The sequence below is a fragment of the Scardinius erythrophthalmus genome (genome assembly GCF_964197995.2).
Source record: "Scardinius erythrophthalmus genome assembly, chromosome: 12".
Classification (NCBI taxonomy): Eukaryota; Metazoa; Chordata; class Actinopteri; order Cypriniformes; family Leuciscidae; genus Scardinius; species Scardinius erythrophthalmus.
The window spans coordinates 13,217,232-13,234,932 of NC_138232.1; the positions used below are offsets into that span (position 1 = coordinate 13,217,232).

Sequence of the window (17,701 nt, forward strand, 5' to 3'; positions counted from 1 at the left end):
GCCACTAATGGATTGAACGAACAGCCTCTTGGTCTGTTATCTTGTGATGCAGTCACTCTTTTTGTTCCCTTTTCAAAAGGATCATATAATGTCTCAACAAATAATGTGAACATTTTTGAAAAGCATTCAACATTTTTAAATTTTAAATTACATCCACATATTTCAGCTGTTAGAGACAAGATTAATGATAAGCAATGGCAAACTCAACACTGAGACAAAAGACAACAATTCTGATAACAAAGCTGATTCTAATTATTCTGTAATTAATGGAAAATGCTCTCAGCACAAATGTAAACAGCTATGAAGAAAAAAACAGAAAGAACAAACCATAAATAGTACATACATATGTGTGAACTCTTGAGTCACAACACAAAAATGTTAGCACATGCAAGACGTTGTTACATAAATAGAGGTCAACAAGTCTTGTCTGATTGTGAACCTCTGGGAACAAAATGTTAAGGTTTTTTTTGTCTCCATAAATGGACTTCAATCCAGTTTCAACAAAGACTTCAAGCTAGAGATTAAAATATGAACATAACTTTCACGTAAACCTTTATAAAAGAGATCTTGTTGTATTTGAAATGTTAATTTAAAGCAGAATCCACCTAAATGGGGGTAATATTTACTTACCCTCGTGTCTTTTGAAACCCATATGACTTTCTTTCTTGCACGAAACACCAAAATCATTTTCTAGCTGAATGTCAAGAAAGACACGAGGGTGAGTAAATGATGACAGAAGGTTCAGTTTTGGTAAATTTACTGTCATGAATACAACAATTCAAAGGGAATAAGGGCTGGTTCTTTGACCGCTTGTTCGGTGTCTCATGCATGAGAGCGGCATTTTGAAAACACATCTCAAGACCCTGCCTTCTTTCCCATTCATCAGCACTGTGTACACAGTTGGACATTATAGTGCGGCATCTCACTTTTTAATGCAAAATCACATTCTCTGTTAATGGCCCCATATATGACATGCAAATCCAGTGAGTTAAGCCACTCAATTTGAGTTTTTTATACCCTAATGACAAATATACAAAAATGTATTTGAATTTATTTTATGCCAAGTATACTAAAAATAAATGTTCATATTTATACTTAATACCCTGCAATTGTACTTTTGGTATATTAATATGATATAGTCTTATAGTCTGCTAACAACTAATTTTGTACTTAATGCACTTTTGTTAAACTGGAAGGTCCAACTTAAGATATACTTAAGTATATTTCATTGGCTTAAGTGGAATTATTGCAAGTATACTTTATAGGTACACTTTAAACATCTTGAATTTAATGACTGATATTATACAGTGCTCATACTATCCTTACTACTAGTGATAATAAAACACATTTTAGGCTTAATTTGAAGAAAGTTGCATTGTGCAGTAAAGAAGCTCTCCAAGTTTAATTATAATAGGGGTCTCTATATAGAGAAACAAATTGGCCAAATTAAAAAGTCTTTGGAAGATATCACTGAACATTTATTTAATCACAGCAAAAGTACATTTCTTAAAGCTGCAGTCCGTAACTTTTTTGGGTTAAAAATGATCCAAAATAAATTTTTGAGCAAATACATAACCAGCCAGTGTTCAAAACAATCTGCTTACCTTAGCTCGATTCAAAACGGTAAGCTTATAATAATGATTTTAATTCCAGTGGTACAGGTGGATTTCCGTGGGAAATTCGAGCATGACTTTGCGTCATTACGTCACATCTGTACACATAAAGAAGGTGTCTAAGAAGTAGGCTATATTGCGTGTGAGGATGTTGGAGGTGGAGATTTATACCCGTTTCTCACAGCACTTAAGATATAATTAAACTTATCAATTTGATTGCGGATCCAGAAAGGTTCAAACGACAATCACCAGTGACAACTAGAGAATATATAGATGGATAAAATCCCATCTCCCATATAGCCAAATAAAAACTAAATGATTATTCATGTGTCAATAAAGAACCGGCACCTGGTTATTTACTAGATGTATTGTGAGAATACAACGATTTGAACAAGTTCCTGAACAAAATAGTCATTTGAAATGATTCCTCAGCAACACAATTGATGGAAAATGTTGCAACCATGTCAAGCGACTCCTAGTTATGGTTATTGTGCAAAATGTGGATGGGGGTGCTAACTATTACAGAAACACTTCCCAATTAAATTATGATAATGGCATGAAACACAGTCCATCCCGGTGAATGGAAAACATAGACAGTACAGAATCAAATAATGATACACTTTAGAGGCACAATTACAAGGCAAGCACATCAGAGCAGTTAGCAGACATGTCAAACAGTTGCAAGAATATGCAAACATCTCTTTTCGAAAACACACAAGCAGCACCACGACCATCTGTTGATACAAGCTTAGCGTGTACAGCTCCGGGACTCCGGGTTCACAGCCAGAGCTGTCATTGTCTTACAACATAAATAAATGCAAAACTCGTAATACATTCATGAAACCCTGTTGTTTTTAATGCAGACTTGCCACACTTCGTGGCATTCGTGATTTGGCATCTGGCATTAGGACATTCACAGGTGGGCTATGAGCCAAAATGATTTGCTGGTGGCTTCACATGCAAACAAACCTGGCAGCTCTTATTACCTGCACATATACAATGAATTATGATTACAGATAAATCAATGGTTCATCTTGTGTTCTGTAGATCCACTTACAGTAGCCCCAAGAACTATTGACACTTAATCACACTTAAAAATGTGTCTGCATTAGATAATACAATAATGACACGACTTTCTTTCTCATGTGGTACATTTACAGGTGCATTTTTTCTCATGTTTACATTCACTGTAAAAACATTATTTTTTCATATTTTTTTATCTCAACTTTTTTCTTTTGAAAAATCAACTTAGGTAATTAATGTGGTTCAGGTAACAGAATATTTAGAGTTTTAAAATAATATCTATTGTTTAACTCAAATTTTTAATTTCAAAACACTAAAAATGTTAAGGCAACCAGGTAACTCACTTTTTTAAGTTAAACCAACAAAATCTTTTACAGTGTAGGACAAGCAGTTTGGAAAATGTATGAATGGATTCCCATTCATTCATTCCCCATTCACCCCCCCCCCCCATGCATTTACAAAGAAGAGGGACTCAAAAGCATCATGCATCACAAATTTTCCATTATTTATATATTTATTCTGAAGACATACGTTAATGTCTTTTTTTTATTACTTTTAGTTTGCTTTTGATTTCTTAAACATTAAAGCTCTCTAGAAAGAAAGAAAGCCAAAAGGGTTTAAGTGGGTGATATAAATAAACCTTTCTATATGAAAGAAAATCTGATTAGATGCCTTTGACAACATAAATACAATGTTCTGAACAGCTTTGATGTTGGATATGATAAGAATCTATAGGAAACAGTTACAGTACATTCATACGCAGAAAGCACTGAATGGTCACAAGCCAGACCTTGTTTATCAGCTCAATGCACAAGCGAGCTGATCGCAGACCTGCATTTGGACTTTTTATTTTAAGCATATAATTATGTCATACTATTTTCCATTTCCCCATTCAGCAGCTACCCAAGTGCACAACGGCAAGTTAATCGCGTCTGACAGTGCTGCCCGAGCCACGTTCATTTCACTATTAATTAAGTCCCATGTCAGTTTCATTAATTTTACTCTGTAATCACTGCCTGAGAGCATATGTCACATGCTAAATCCATTTACAAAAAGTATTCCATCTCCCATTGATAAATATTGACCATAAAATTTCCAGAGCAATCAGAGATCAGGGTTTTTACACAAGGTTATTATATGGATTTGCCGAAAGCTCTTTTTGGTGGAAACAGAATAATTTCTTGCAATCTTCCAAATGTATTTTCTGGTCATGCCACCTCTTCACATTGATGTATTTTATAGAGGTCAGAGGTCTATGAAATCAATTACATTTCCTCTCCCCTTTTCCCAGATACTGCTTTGGCATCTTCCTCGCTCGTTTTCTTTTCATCTACAGTATATAGGGTGTAAAATCATTGCAAACATTTTCAGTGTCCTGGAGATTTAAGCTGGTTTCAAAGAATTCGAGGCACAAAGGCAGAGCTTTATAAAAACTGGGAGAATTCTTTTGACAATATTTTACAGATCGTAATTATTCTTTGAATAAAAGCTTAAAATGTGCCTTTTTACTTCTAATATTGTTTAATACATCACAAATGTATTTGCATGTACCATGAATATAATCTGCTGTTTAGCATAACTAATGATCCATGGGTCCTCTCTATAACAATAACCAACTGCACAGTGAAAATATATAATATGCTAAGATGATGTTCAGTCACACTCAGTATGATGCATGGTTATAGATGTGAAACTGAAGGGCCCAATTAGAAGAACAGCTTCAATCATCCTTGTCAATAATGTATGCATGTTCAATTAAAATTCCACAAACAAAAATGACTGCGTGCCATCTTATCAGCCAAGTGTAATATTCAATATCTTTCACAAAGTCAACCTACCTCAAATGTTACATAACGTACCACTTAAGGGATGCAAAATATGGAAAGAACATAGCTTTAATGGCCTCTTTACGACTGGTATAAAAAGCAATTTCCATGAATGACTCAGCATCATATGTTGAAATTGCTTTGCATTTGAATTTTAAAGGCCTTTGGTTATGATCACAACGAATGTTATCAAGAATAGTGCGCATAAAAGATGCAGCACCTTGAGGGCTGGCTATTAAAATTAACACTGAAAAGAAGCTGTTCTAAGGCCAGAAGCATCTCAGCACACTATTGAATTAGAGCCATTCGCATTATAACTTCACTCAGGAGTCCAACTGAAAAATTCAAGCATGGTATTCAATTAAACATATCCACGTTTATGGCTATCAACCTCAAAAAGAGCTTGAGAAATGCACAAAATAAAACGAGATAAAAGTTTAGAGTGTTTGTAAGAGGCTTTAAAATGAGTGAAAATATGCAAAGCAGGAGGTATTTGAGACCATTCAGCATTTTACTGCAAATTAAGCAGCTCTGAAATGTTACATATCATAAATTAGCATCAAGAAATATTCCTTCATTTTTTTTTCTTGCACTTGGCATGTGAATAAAAGTATAATGTACTGAATGTAGTTTAAAATAAACAGTCTCCATGAGAGCCGGCAAACTAAATCTAATTTGCCAATATTGCGGTTGTATGCAGGTTCCCTAGATCTTTTTAACAATTTGTTTCCATTGTTTTTATTTAAAAAAAAAATTTCTATGAAATTATTACGAGCTGAACATAAATGTTATTACACCAAAAAAAAAAAAAAAAAAAAAAATCTTAACTTGTGTATTTTTTTGTTTTACTTTGCGTGATATTTCTATGTCAGTGGGAACCCTGCATATGTCATTATTTTAAGGTCTTGCCATTTCACTTCAAAGGTCACTGAGAGACAAAATAAATGTGTTGACAGTGACAGTGACACAGAAAAGTGATGGGTTTGCGTGGTAGAACGCTGATGACATCAACCTACATCAATGCACCAATCCACAGAAAGTTTCCACCTCATATTTTTTTCTGATCATTTGTCATTTTATTCCTTGTTTTTATTCCTATTCAGTTTCTGCACAACTGTCACTGTTCCTCTTGGCCCCCATTCAGGTTACTGTTCCCCATGTTCAGGGACTGTTTGTGAACATTATCATTCTGAATGGCCTTTTTATTTAGGGCATCTAGAGGACTCTGGGTTTCCTTCTGCGCATCCAGTGAGCACTTGGATACTGCGCTGGCCACCTGGCAGAACTTCCTCAGGAGAATCTCTCTCAGGAGCAGGTAAACCCATGGATCTAGAATCTGATTGAGCGAGGCCAGACGTATGGCTGTGAGAAAGAAATTACAGTCCATCTGTAAGTCCTGGGGTGAGAGAGAAACAGCAGCAGAACTGCACTGATGGGAGGATGTGTGGGTCGAGATCATCTTCAACATAAGGACCTGCAGAATGGGAGGAGACACGCCAAAATGGGCATATTATATGAATGCTTAAACAATTAAGAAAAATTCTTTGTGCTTATAGACTTCCAAAGACTGCTCAGCAGATTTCTGTAATTCTGCAGGTTTGTTCATTAAATATGTTTTTTTATGTTTTAGGTACCAATAAATGTTCAGTACTCTTAATTCCAGGAAATGCTGTTTTATGGATATTTGTCATTTTTTAAAATAATAAACGCTATCAGTTGATATTGGATATGTATTGACTAAAATTGGATATTTAATTGTGCAGTAATCTGATTCCCATAATTGTACATTTATACCTTTGGCGTCAAATAACGCTCACTTAATTCATATTTAAAAACACTTATAATTTAATAACAGTGCTAAATGTAATCTTTATTAGATCTCAAAATTCTAAATTCTGTATATAATAACATTGTGATGTCTTGTTAAAATGGCTAGTTAGTGTTGGGTGTTACTTAAAAAAATATATTTAGGCAAAATTGTATTGAATTTAAATATCTGCAATTTATTGCTATTGGCCATAACATATTCAACAAAAAAATGAATTTGCATGTTCTGTGTGGGCCTATAGTTATGAAATTACATAACTGGGAAAAACTGACATTTTTGCAAAATGTCAAATCATAACAGCAACTCTTTGGATAGAAATCATAGGGTAAACAGTAACTAATATCAAATGATTGCTTAATTCTCCAAATAATCTTGGAGATAGCCCTCCAACATTGTAAAAAATGTTTGCTGTCTTAAATTTTTAAGTACAATCAACTTGGATGTTTAAGTCATCTCAACTTAAATTACATTAAACTGACTTTAAAAATGAGTTGAATCTTGTATAAACATGTTGTCATAACTTATTGATCATATATATATATATTTTTACAGTGAACATGCACAGTACTAGTAAATATGGAGTTCACCCTAGAAATTCATATATTCTGTTTTATCCAATATCAATTGAGGCTTTTTATTGCAGGGTACATTAAAGTTCGAGCAGGAATGACACTGCAAGCTTTCATCTGATATCTACAGTAAGTGTGTCTGGCAAAGGCTGATATGATACATACCAGTAGAGGTGACCAGCAAGTCAACAGGACACACATAATGCCCATCAACTGAATAACAGTCTCTGTTGTTAACCTTTCCCATTGCTTTGACGATTGGGTCGAGCTTGGCTTCGTTTTGCAACGTGTAACCAATGCACGAATGGTCATAACATTACAAGACAAAGTAACCAGTAAAGAAAATATCCCCAATACCGCAAAGGTCGTGGCAAAAAACGTATTTCCCGTTATGTCCTTGTCACCTGTACTTATGAAGCACCAAGAGCCTGGCCACTGCAAAGTGTACTGCCCAACCCCAGCAATGGGCAATAAGGCAAAGATCAGAACTAGACACCAAATGATGACCAGAACCTGCTTGGTCACACTGGTTTTCATGTAATGGGAGTACCAGTGAGGAGCAGTGATGGCCAAGGCCCTTTCAATGGCCATGGCACTGGCTAAAAAGAGAGGACATAAGCCAAAAGTGGTCATGCACACCCCGAAGAAGGCGCATAGAGTTCCCGATGGGTCCACGCGTTTCCATTTCAGATCTGCTCTGTACACAGAAATGACAATCGGACTTGTAAGCAGTTGGCCGAAAAGATCAGTTAACGCCAACGAGCCGATGCAAAGCAAAAAGGATTTCTTCCTTTTGTTTTCCTTTTTTCTGTATGCACTAGAAACTAGCAGCATAGCGAGAGAGTTTCCGACCATTCCAGTGATCATCATAACGATGGGGAAAAACACGGACACCGAGCCACAGCTGGCGCCGTTGCCCGTTCTGTCCTGCGAAGATTTGGAGACGTTCTTCTCCCACGTCATGGTTCCAGCAGTCAGGTTTTGTGGCAAGACATCTGAAGACTGACATTTGGATGGCATCCTTTTTCAGGGAGCGTGTTCATGGCCACAATAGCCCTTTGAAACAGGTAGAGTGCTCAGTGAAGTCCGTCTCACTTTGTGCGCTCTGCTGTCCTTCCGCGCGCTATAAACACAGAGGCGGGACCCTTATGGAAATGTAAAATATGCTGAAAAAGACAACAGAAGTGCAAGTTCCACAAAGAATATATTTACTTCAACAATACTGTTTTAATATAGTTAAGCCTAGCCTATATAAGCTACACGTGTTGCTCAGTACCAAATGCGAATTCGGTAAGATTTTTTCTGCTGTTCGGTGACGGTGTGTGTCAGAAAAGAGTACATTTGGCCCTCAACCAAAGCCGAGGGAACACATTAGTTTCTGTATGACCGAAGGAATTTAAAAAAAGACAAAATGTAGTTAAACAAGCGTTTGTAGCGAAAATGTGTATTAGCCTACCCAAACTTTCAGTGGGTGAACTTCTTTGAAATTTCTCAAGGAGATTTTAGGTTTAACGATCGCTCAATTTTTTAAAAACAAAATACAATTAACTTTGGTGATAGGCAAATCCCTAAACGGGAATAAAAACTCACTGTTGAATGTTTAATTCGATAATCATTCCCTGCACCACCAGCTCACTGATGCGTTTGAACGCAACAAGTGCCATCTAGCGCACGAGAAACGATTATCAGCAACTCGTCGTTATAATGTGCAAACGCAGTGTAGGTGTATTTTGATCGTTAACAATAATTCATACAGACTCATAATAAAAAAATTCTATAAAATAGACAAGGACATTAAGCGAAAAACTTAATTTCCCACGAGTAGCAGCGTGGTAGCCTATATGCTCCAAGTTAAATAAGGGGGAGGCAGACATATTGGGAGAGAAAAATTCTCATCACATCTCCCAATACAATAAACATGGAAAAACAAAAACAGTGCAAACGAGATTCAGATTAACAAGTGTTTATTCATGTTGATTACACTGTCAAATCATGTTAATGAACAGTAAAACATTTTCATATTTCATGTCAGAAGGGGTGGGGATGGTTGAATATTTCAGATTACATGTTCCAAATTTGATTTTACCACGGAAGAAAAAACATAACCAGTAATTTACCATACAAGTAATTTGAGTTTGTGCACTTTAAAACGTTTCTTAATTCTACAAGTGATGAATCTCAAAATTAAGACAAAAAAAAAAAAAAAAAAGGTCAAACAAATTTTGCATTTCATCTGTCTTACCAGAAGAAAATAAATCTCTACAAGTATAAAAAACATACTTACCTTTAACGCACACAATTAGACAAGGCAATGTTATGCCTCAGAGGAAAATCACTTTTTAACTTTCAGATGCTGGCATTGCTGACATGATTAAATAATGTTTAAACAAGTGTTTTACATCACAAAAGATCTACAAAACCAGCATCTGATTGAGTATCTTTTTTTAAGTCAACAAATTTTTTGTTAATAAACTGGTTATTTGGACTGCAGTAATATCTGACAATGGATGGATAAAACTACTTCTGCCATATAAATGTACATAATTTGATGTCCAGGAGATATGTGCCATTTATACAGTCACAGACTTGTTTCTCTGTAAATCCACTTACGCTATAGACTTTACACCTTGAGTTATCGTGTTGAAAGATTTGGCTAGATGTAAAAAAAACAAACCAAACAAAACCCAGATGTTTTTTGAGAAGAGGTTATGTGAACGTGCGCAAGATTTTTTTTTTTCCATGGAAATCAATGTGAACTCAAACAGTTGGGTAGTTGCAATAGCACAAAAAAACAAAACAAAACTGGAGTAGGAAAAAACAACATGCAGTTTTAGAAAGATCTGTTTCTTTTGCTAATCATTTCTGTTTTGAGCTTGAGCCAGAGTGGGACGATCCAGATGAGTCTCTGCGCCTAAAGAGAGGTAGAAAGAAAGAGACAAGGAGAAGGACCATGACTGATTAAGTGATTTGGCTCTAGATATCAAAACAAAGAATAAAGTTTTGTACAGAGAAAAGCACATTCGTTTCAATCATGTACTGTATTAGCACTGAGCCCTGTGTATAATGCAGAAGGACGCCTGGTATCCAGGACACCATGTGTTACACCAAACCTTTCAGACGAGTGCGATCGTGAGCGTCTTTTTTTGCGGCCACCAGAGGAGGACCTGGAGCGACTCCTCTTCTGACCTCCCTCAGGAGATGATGAAGGGGAACGAGACCTCTTCTTTGAGGAAGCAGAGCCCTTTCCTGATCTGGAGCTGGATCTTTCAAAGGGGATAAATAAGCATTCACATGAGGTCAACAAATATCGCTATACAGATTACTATAATAACACTACCAAAGAGGCTGAAATGGGAGGAAAACATCCATCCGCAGCCCTCTAAATACTACAGTAAATACTACAACTTCTGAAAAAGACCAAAGCTGCAGGCCTGACCAGCTGAACTTTTCAAAAGAACAAAGCAGAACCCATCAAGCGTTTCAGAACAACTTGAAGCTCTAATTGCCTGTCAGATGTCACAGTGTAATCAGATAAATTGAACAAAAAGTCAAAAAATCCTGTGCAAAAATTCCCAAAGAAGCTACATTTCATTTCACTGCTCCCCACAGCTCCCTCATCTTATTAAGAGAGATCAAAAGTCGACTTCTGTTTAAGTTCACTACAGCCACTGGCTATTCATACACACACTCTCTCTCCTGGAGAGTGCATGTGACCTCATTCACCTGGATTTGGACCTGGAGCGAGAGCGAGATCGAGATCGGGAACTGGATGAGCTCCTGGACCGGGATCTGCAAAACACGGGCATCAACAAAAACACACCACAAATTTCCAATTTTTCTGAAAGTTAAAGATATTCTGATGAAAACCCAAGAACAGTCACTATCAAATGACAAGTGTTTAAAAAAAGGAAAGATCAGCTTTGACATTTTTCAGACAAAATATCTACTTAATCATCATAGAGGTTTGCATAAAAGGTCTTTTTGTGCATAAAGACATTCTGTTCAATCTTTAAACCCTTTTCAAGTTGTGTTAATGCCATGAATTACTTCAAATTGTAGAGCATTGAATTTACATGATTGTTTTCGTCAAATAGCATCAAGTTTTATGTCAGAATCAAAAATGCAGTTGAAAAAGACAAAATATATTTTTTACAAATACTAAAAGGAAGCAAAAAGGAAAGAAAAAGAAATTAAACATTAAAACAGATTAATACGATAAGATTTGAATAAAGATTTGAGCTGATACTGACATTTGCCTGGAGTTACCCTTGACCTGTACCCTTTTACCTGGACCTAGACCGGGAACTTGAACTGGACGAGCGAGAAGATGAGCGCGAGGAGCCCGAGGGACTCCCTTTCTTCTCATCACTAGCATCCAAATCGTACTTGGACAAATCAGCATCTTCTTCTTCTTCATCATCATCGTCGTCATCATCCTAATAGTGTAAAAATTAAAAGCACATCAAAAACTGTGACAGCAGTTTCATATATCTGCTAAAGATCCAAGGATTTGTTCACACTGCAGCCTATTACAGTTTGTTATTCAAATCCTATCTGTATGACTGCGGTACCTTTACAAGTAAATCATTTGATAGTGTGGTCAATATAGCTATTCAAAATAAAAGTATAAGACCACTAACACAGAACTGCAGAAAATAAATCACTTACATCAAGTTTGTATTTTGAAAGATCTCCTTCATCTTCGTCTTCCTCATCATCGTCACCATCATCTTTTTTATCTTCTTTTTTTGGTTCCTCTTTCTTTTCAGTGTCCTTCTTACTTTTCCCACGATACTTCTTTTTTATGCGCCCAAACTGTCCAGAAGACAGACAAAATAATTAAATGACGAAAAATTACATAAATCTGTTCTTAATTAATAACAAGAACTACTCATCTCTGTAGACTGAAAAATAAAAATCCCTACTGACCTCATCGTACTCGCCATCAGACTCCTCTCGCTCATTGTAGACTAAGTTCTCTCTCTCGTTGAATCCTCCACCGTATCCTGTTAAGAGACATGCATGAAGCATATGGCATTAACCAAAAATGATGGCAAAAAAATTCCGTCAATATGCAAAAAATTACACTAGCATTCTATTTTGAACAGACAGAGCATACCTGTCCTTTCCTCCAGTTTGGCATATTTAGGAGTGTTACACATGTTGCACTCTGATCTTCTGGCCCAGTTTACATTGCCACACCTAGATTTAAACAAACAAGAACAAGTTTAGAAATGAACAACTGGTGAATTAGCAATTCACAGATAGCTTATAGTCCAATATGGGTTGGATTTGGGAATATAAACCAGCGATTTCTGGTCCTGGAGGGCCACTGTCCTGCAGTGCAGAGTTTAGCTCCATGCCAAATCAAACACACCTGCCAGTGATTTTCAAATAATACTGAAAACTTTGGCCCTGTTTACACCTGGTATTAAGATGCGTTTTAGTCAATCGGATCACAAGTAGTGATCCTTTAGTTTCTGTTCTGAAAGCCACAAGGCCGTGCGTGTGTAAGAAATCAGGAATGGTGAGAGAACATTGTGCTGGGTTCATTTTTCATCTTCAAACCAAACTTGGGTCTTCAGCCGACTTAAGCCCTATTTGCACTGGATTAGTATTACCTGGTGACCTCTAGTCATTCGTAATAATTGCGGAGGTTTTCTTTTCCCGTGCGAATCGGCCATGTCTGTAATTTGGCGGGGTCGTTTATCATTTTTTCAAGGTTTTTGTTCCCTGTACGCCTTTTTATCCATCTTTCGCGAAGAATGGAGGCTGTGGTGGAGTGTTTTGATAGTATTTTGGGTGCTGGGTCATATCGCTACACCACAACTATACAATTTGCAGAAAGAGAAGGCTGAAAATCATCAGAAGAGCAAAAACAAAAAGAATGATTAGATGGATGACATGTATGACATGTATAGCAGCATGCGGTGAGGAACATTATTCTGTTTATGATACATCATAAAGCTAGACCTATAACGACAAGACATTTCCAAGCAATAGCCTATTGACATCACATCCGGGGGGATAAGTCAGTAAATTCGAGTAAAATCACAGGCTTTGCTTATCCTGTGCGAATGCGCCACACGAAATTCAGATATGGGTGGGTAATTTCTAATTCACACAAGGTCCCCAGAGAATACTAATCCAGTGCGAAAAGGGCTAAAGTTTAAATCCCCTCTGGCTAGGGCGCTTCCCATAATGTTTACACATTAGGTCAGTAGGCAGAGAGAAGGTCGTCTTTTGAGGCTGTTCGAACGCATTCGACCACGTGAGTGTTTACACTATGAAAGTCCGTCTACTTTTACACCCCCTTTACACCTGTATTTAGAGTCCTCCACTTGTGATCTGAGTGACCAAAATGCATCTTAATACCAGGCGTAAACAGGGTCTTTGTGACTTTTATGAGCATATGGCAGAAACACTGATCAATAACGTAAAATATACACATCTGTAATCTATAGAGACCCGTGAGCTGAAAGCAAGTCTGTAGAAAATGGTTTAAAGTTAATCACTAAACTTTCACAGTATGCTTTATGTAACAACATTTTTTGTTGTGATGCCAATGAATAATTAAATGACAAAAAAAAAAAATGAATATTTTTATTTTAAACTCAGATACAGTTATTTGGGTTTATTGTCCAGAATATAATTATTTTGTTTAGGCTATTTCCATGTTGTTTCCAAATTGAATGAATGACGCTCGACTCGGAAGTACGAGTTTCCAAGGTGCACTTGAAGGCAGCATTTGTTTTGAATTTCATAGGAGTGTTTGGTTTAGTTTGATTGAGCCTAAGTCCACGGAACAACGGCCTTTCAGGACTAGAACTGCCCATCCACACCTTCAATACAAAAAAAAAACAGGATAAAACCGGAGCAGCATTACACAAAAAGCTTTTTTGAGGGATACAAAAATTACATATAATTTTTTACTTCAACATTTTCAAGTGAACTGACAAGATATCATTACACTGTGTACATTTATTCTGCTTCATTAAGCAGATTGAACAGTGTGTGGTTCAAATGAGAAGTAAAATATGAAGGAGTTGGAAGTAATGGTTTACTTTACTATCACATCAAATATACACATTGGAAGTATCATTTTATAGCAATACCCACGTTTTGCACTGCCAGTCGTTTGCACTGAAGAGACCTCTGCTCTTCTCAGCGAGGGTCTTTCCAATCTCTGTCCCCCCTGCTTTCATCATCTTTGCTTCAGTTGTCTTTTCTGTTTAAAGAGCATTGACTAATTAGTTTAAACTAATCATGTTAAAGGGATAGTTCACTCAAAAGTGAAAATTCTTTTACTCTCTTATGTCAAATCAAGTCTTTCATTCATTATCGAAACACAAATTAAGACATGTTTAATGAAATCAAAGAGATTCGTCCCTCCATTAAAAAGTCTATTCAACCCAAACTCTGACAATTCAAAACGTTTATAAGGAGATAAATGAAAAATAAATGACAAAGAAATTTTATTAAAGGAATAGCTCATTTAAAAAATGAAAAATCTGTCATCGTTGACACACCCTCATGTCTTTTTAAACCTGTATGAATTTCTTCCTTCTGCTGAACACAAAAGAAGATATTTTGAAGAATGTCGGTAACCAGACAGTTGATGGGTCCCATTGACTTACATAGTAGGATAAAAATACTATGGAAGTCAGAGGGGTGAAACAACTGTTTGGTTATCGACATTCTTCAAAATATCTTCTTTTGTGTTCAGCAGAAGGAAGAAATTCATACAGGTTTGAAATAACTTGAGGGTGAGTAAATGATGACAATTTTTATTGTTAAGTGAACTATTCCTTTAAGACTTTTAGTAAACCAGATAAACATTGAATTTGGATTCCTTTTGTGCAATCTCTTTATGAATTCGTTGAACCGTCAGAGTTTAGGCTGAACAGACTTTAAATGTAGGAACAAAAGTCTCTCAGACTTCCTTAAAAAGAAGTTAATTTGTGTTTCGAAGATGAACAGAAGTCTTATGGATTTGGAACAACATGAGGGTGACATAATTTTTGGGAGACCTAACGTTACCCCTTTAGGAAAGAACTTTAAGCATTACAACACAATGTATTGGACACATTTAGACACACGTCTAAATACAAAACGTAATGACTATACACACGATAGTATAATTCACTTACCCCTGCCACATCTGTTACAGCTCGTTCTTCTAGCAAAGTTTACATTTCCACACCTTAGATGTTACAAAGATAAAACTGGTTAGGTCTCAAGAATACATTATAAACACCAATCAACATTCATACACACAATGAACAGGCTACCTCACTAACACTTTCAAACAATAGTGAGACGCTCCAGTGGTGCACACAGATTTATTTATTTAAGTTAATTAGCCCAATGGCACTGCATTTTTTAATGAAGACGATATAATGGCAGTTAGTAAGCAGACTTGCGCACATATCTGACTAGCTAATTGTTAATGTTTACCAAAGAATTTTGAGTGTGCAACGCTAAATAACCATTTGATTACCAGTGTTTTAGAGGAAAGAAATTAGTTTACCATTTACATTTGTGAAATTACGCTTTTAATGGCGTTTACAGGCCCATTCACACACTACAAACGCGCGCTAAAGCTAACAGAAGCTATGCTAACAGTAGCATGTGGGCTTCCCTCGTCCAACATTAATTTCGCACAAGTTTTGGCTTTAAAGAACTGCAAACATATTCATCATTAGGCTTTTTAATAAACCACTATGCATCAAGTCTTACTTTTTATCGGGACATATCCAGTCCCCGTCGCTAACGCGAAAACTCTTCCCGGACATGTTCGTCCTCTCAGTTGCCCCCGCCACAATGCTTCAAAGAAATGAACACCTTATGAGAATCGATATGTTTAATACACCAAAACTACCGAGTTTCAACATTAAACGTACGGCAAAACCAACACTTCTCAGATTCAGAGTGTGAAAGAGCGTATATTATGCGAGAATTCGTTTGCTGCTACACCGAAAGACACACATGGGTTGCGTCTCAAATATAATTGGCTGCTTCCCTTCGCAAATTTTGGACACGACCATAGACTAAAAAATAGGACACGACAGGCGGATTCCAGACACCAAAGGACGCTGCCTTCGTAGGCGACTTGCTAGGTTTTGAACCACAGCCACAAACTTCACATGCAACAGCACAACCTTACGCACTTACATACGTGCTATGAACTTCGATCTATTTCTAAAAGAAACGCATTTGTCTAAACTAGCCAACGTGAGACAGATCAAACAGATGAGAGGCCTACTCCTGATTGCCAAAAAATAGACACTGCACATTTAGTTTTAATTCCCTGCATGAATCATTTTCATGATTTCATATTAGCCATTTATTTTTGTAGAGAGTTTCATAAATAACAATACAATAAAAATATAATAACAAACAGCAAAAAATGCAAATTCAACACTTATTCGATGAATTCAGTAAACTTTATTGACATCATTAGCTGCCAGAAAAAGTTACCCTATCTATCTATCTATCTATCTATCTATCTATCTATCTATCTATCTATCTATCTATCTATCTATCTATCTATCTATCTATCTATCTATCTATCTATCTATCTATCTATCTATCTATCTATCTATCTATCTATCTATCTATCTATCTATCTATCTATCTATCTATCTATCTATCTATCTATCTATCTATCTATCTATCTGTCTGTCTATCTATCTATCTGTCTATCTGTCTGTCTGTCTGTCTGTCTGTCTGTCTGTCTGTCTGTCTGTCTGTCTGTCTGTCTGTCTGTCTGTCTATCTATCTATCTATCTATCTATCTATCTATCTATCTATCTATCTATCTATCTATCTATCTATTGTACACAGTTGTTTTGAATTTTACACATGTATTGAGGAATTACTGATGAATTGCTTTTGGGTTTGTTAAATATGTTGTTGAATGTGTATGTTTGATAATGTGTTAATAAATATTGTTTTATTTTTTTAATACAATTTTTATTTATTTATTTTTTATTAAGACACAGGATTCTTTTTTGATAAATCAGGGATTTCCCACTTTACCTGAAAAGAAATTTGTCTCGAGTGCATGATCTCAAAAAGTTTTAATTATTATACCTTGCAAATAACGCGTTATAACTGTACCTGGACCTTAAAGTTAACAAAAGTAGTAATAAAAAAATCGGCCCACTTTACCTGCATTCACCAGATACAACAAATGCATAATAATAATAATAATAATATATATATATATATATATATATATATATATATATATATATATATATATATATATATATATATATATATATATATATATATATATATATATATATATATATATATATATATATATATATATATATATATTCCCAATCTACAAAATTCAAAGGTATAAGTTTATAAAATATTCGGATTATATTTTATATCTATTTGTTTGAACTTTCGCACTTGTGCTTTAAATGTGTCCACTAGATGGCAGATTGTGTTCACCACACAACAGCCTGCTAGGCTACATTTGGCAGCAATGTCTGTGCTCACTACAGGCTTGTTCCCATGCTAACATTTACACATGCATCACAGAAAAGAGTAAAAATCACAGACCTACATGCCATTGCCATATGTGAGGAACATGCAGATTTCCACAGACATATGGTGACATATCTCTGAATCTTTCCTTTCAAATGTTATCCTTATGCAATGCCTCACACGTTGTGCCAACATTTTGCAGACCTTGGTTCGGTTCGGCATGAAGGCACACGCGTTGCTGGGCCAGATGGAGCTGAGACATTCCTCCCACTGCGAGTTCTCAGTCCTGCAGGGACTTAGATAGGACCCATCCTTGTTGGTGCTCACCAAGCTAAG

General features: G+C 36.0%; 2 protein-coding genes across 3 annotated transcripts; both read right to left on the reverse strand.

The window, feature by feature from the left end:
- Positions 1 to 4,907: 4,907 nt before the first annotated feature.
- ptger3 (prostaglandin E receptor 3 (subtype EP3)) lies at positions 4,908 to 8,825 on the reverse strand. Its single transcript, XM_081380282.1, has 2 exons — positions 7,025 to 8,825; positions 4,908 to 5,936 (listed from the first exon to the last, which is right to left on the reverse strand). The coding sequence occupies exons 1-2, from the start codon at positions 7,877 to 7,879 to the stop codon at positions 5,580 to 5,582; spliced, it is 1,212 nt and encodes a 403-aa protein (XP_081236408.1). The 5' UTR covers positions 7,880 to 8,825; the 3' UTR covers positions 4,908 to 5,579.
- On the reverse strand, positions 8,809 to 16,171 carry zranb2 (zinc finger, RAN-binding domain containing 2). Of its 2 annotated transcripts, XM_081380284.1 has the most exons (10): positions 15,599 to 16,171; positions 15,010 to 15,062; positions 13,979 to 14,087; positions 11,979 to 12,061; positions 11,789 to 11,865; positions 11,528 to 11,674; positions 11,147 to 11,295; positions 10,583 to 10,648; positions 9,970 to 10,122; positions 8,809 to 9,770 (listed from the first exon to the last, which is right to left on the reverse strand). In XM_081380284.1, exons 1-10 carry the CDS (start codon positions 15,652 to 15,654, stop codon positions 9,716 to 9,718), a joined length of 948 nt encoding a protein of 315 aa, XP_081236410.1. In that variant the 5' UTR covers positions 15,655 to 16,171; the 3' UTR covers positions 8,809 to 9,715. The 2 variants fall into 2 exon arrangements, with proteins under 2 accessions (XP_081236410.1, XP_081236409.1); XM_081380283.1 differs by having other exon boundaries at positions 9,751 to 10,122.
- Positions 16,172 to 17,701: the final 1,530 nt, after the last annotated feature.

Coding starts and splice junctions, on each gene's coding strand:
- ptger3 (XM_081380282.1), bottom strand. CDS start 7,879: ATGCCATCCAAATGTCAGTCTTCAGATGTCTTGCCACAAAACCTGACT. Junction 5,937..7,024: donor CTTGCTGGTCACCTCTACTG/GTATGTATCATA, acceptor CCCATTCTGCAG/GTCCTTATGTTGAAGATGAT.
- zranb2 (XM_081380283.1), bottom strand. CDS start 15,654: ATGTCCGGGAAGAGTTTTCGCGTTAGCGACGGGGACTGGATATGTCCC. Junction 11,866..11,978: donor CAAACTGGAGGAAAGGACAG/GTATGCTCTGTC, acceptor GTCTCTTAACAG/GATACGGTGGAGGATTCAAC. Junction 11,296..11,527: donor TTTCAAAATACAAACTTGAT/GTAAGTGATTTA, acceptor TTACACTATTAG/GATGATGACGACGATGATGA.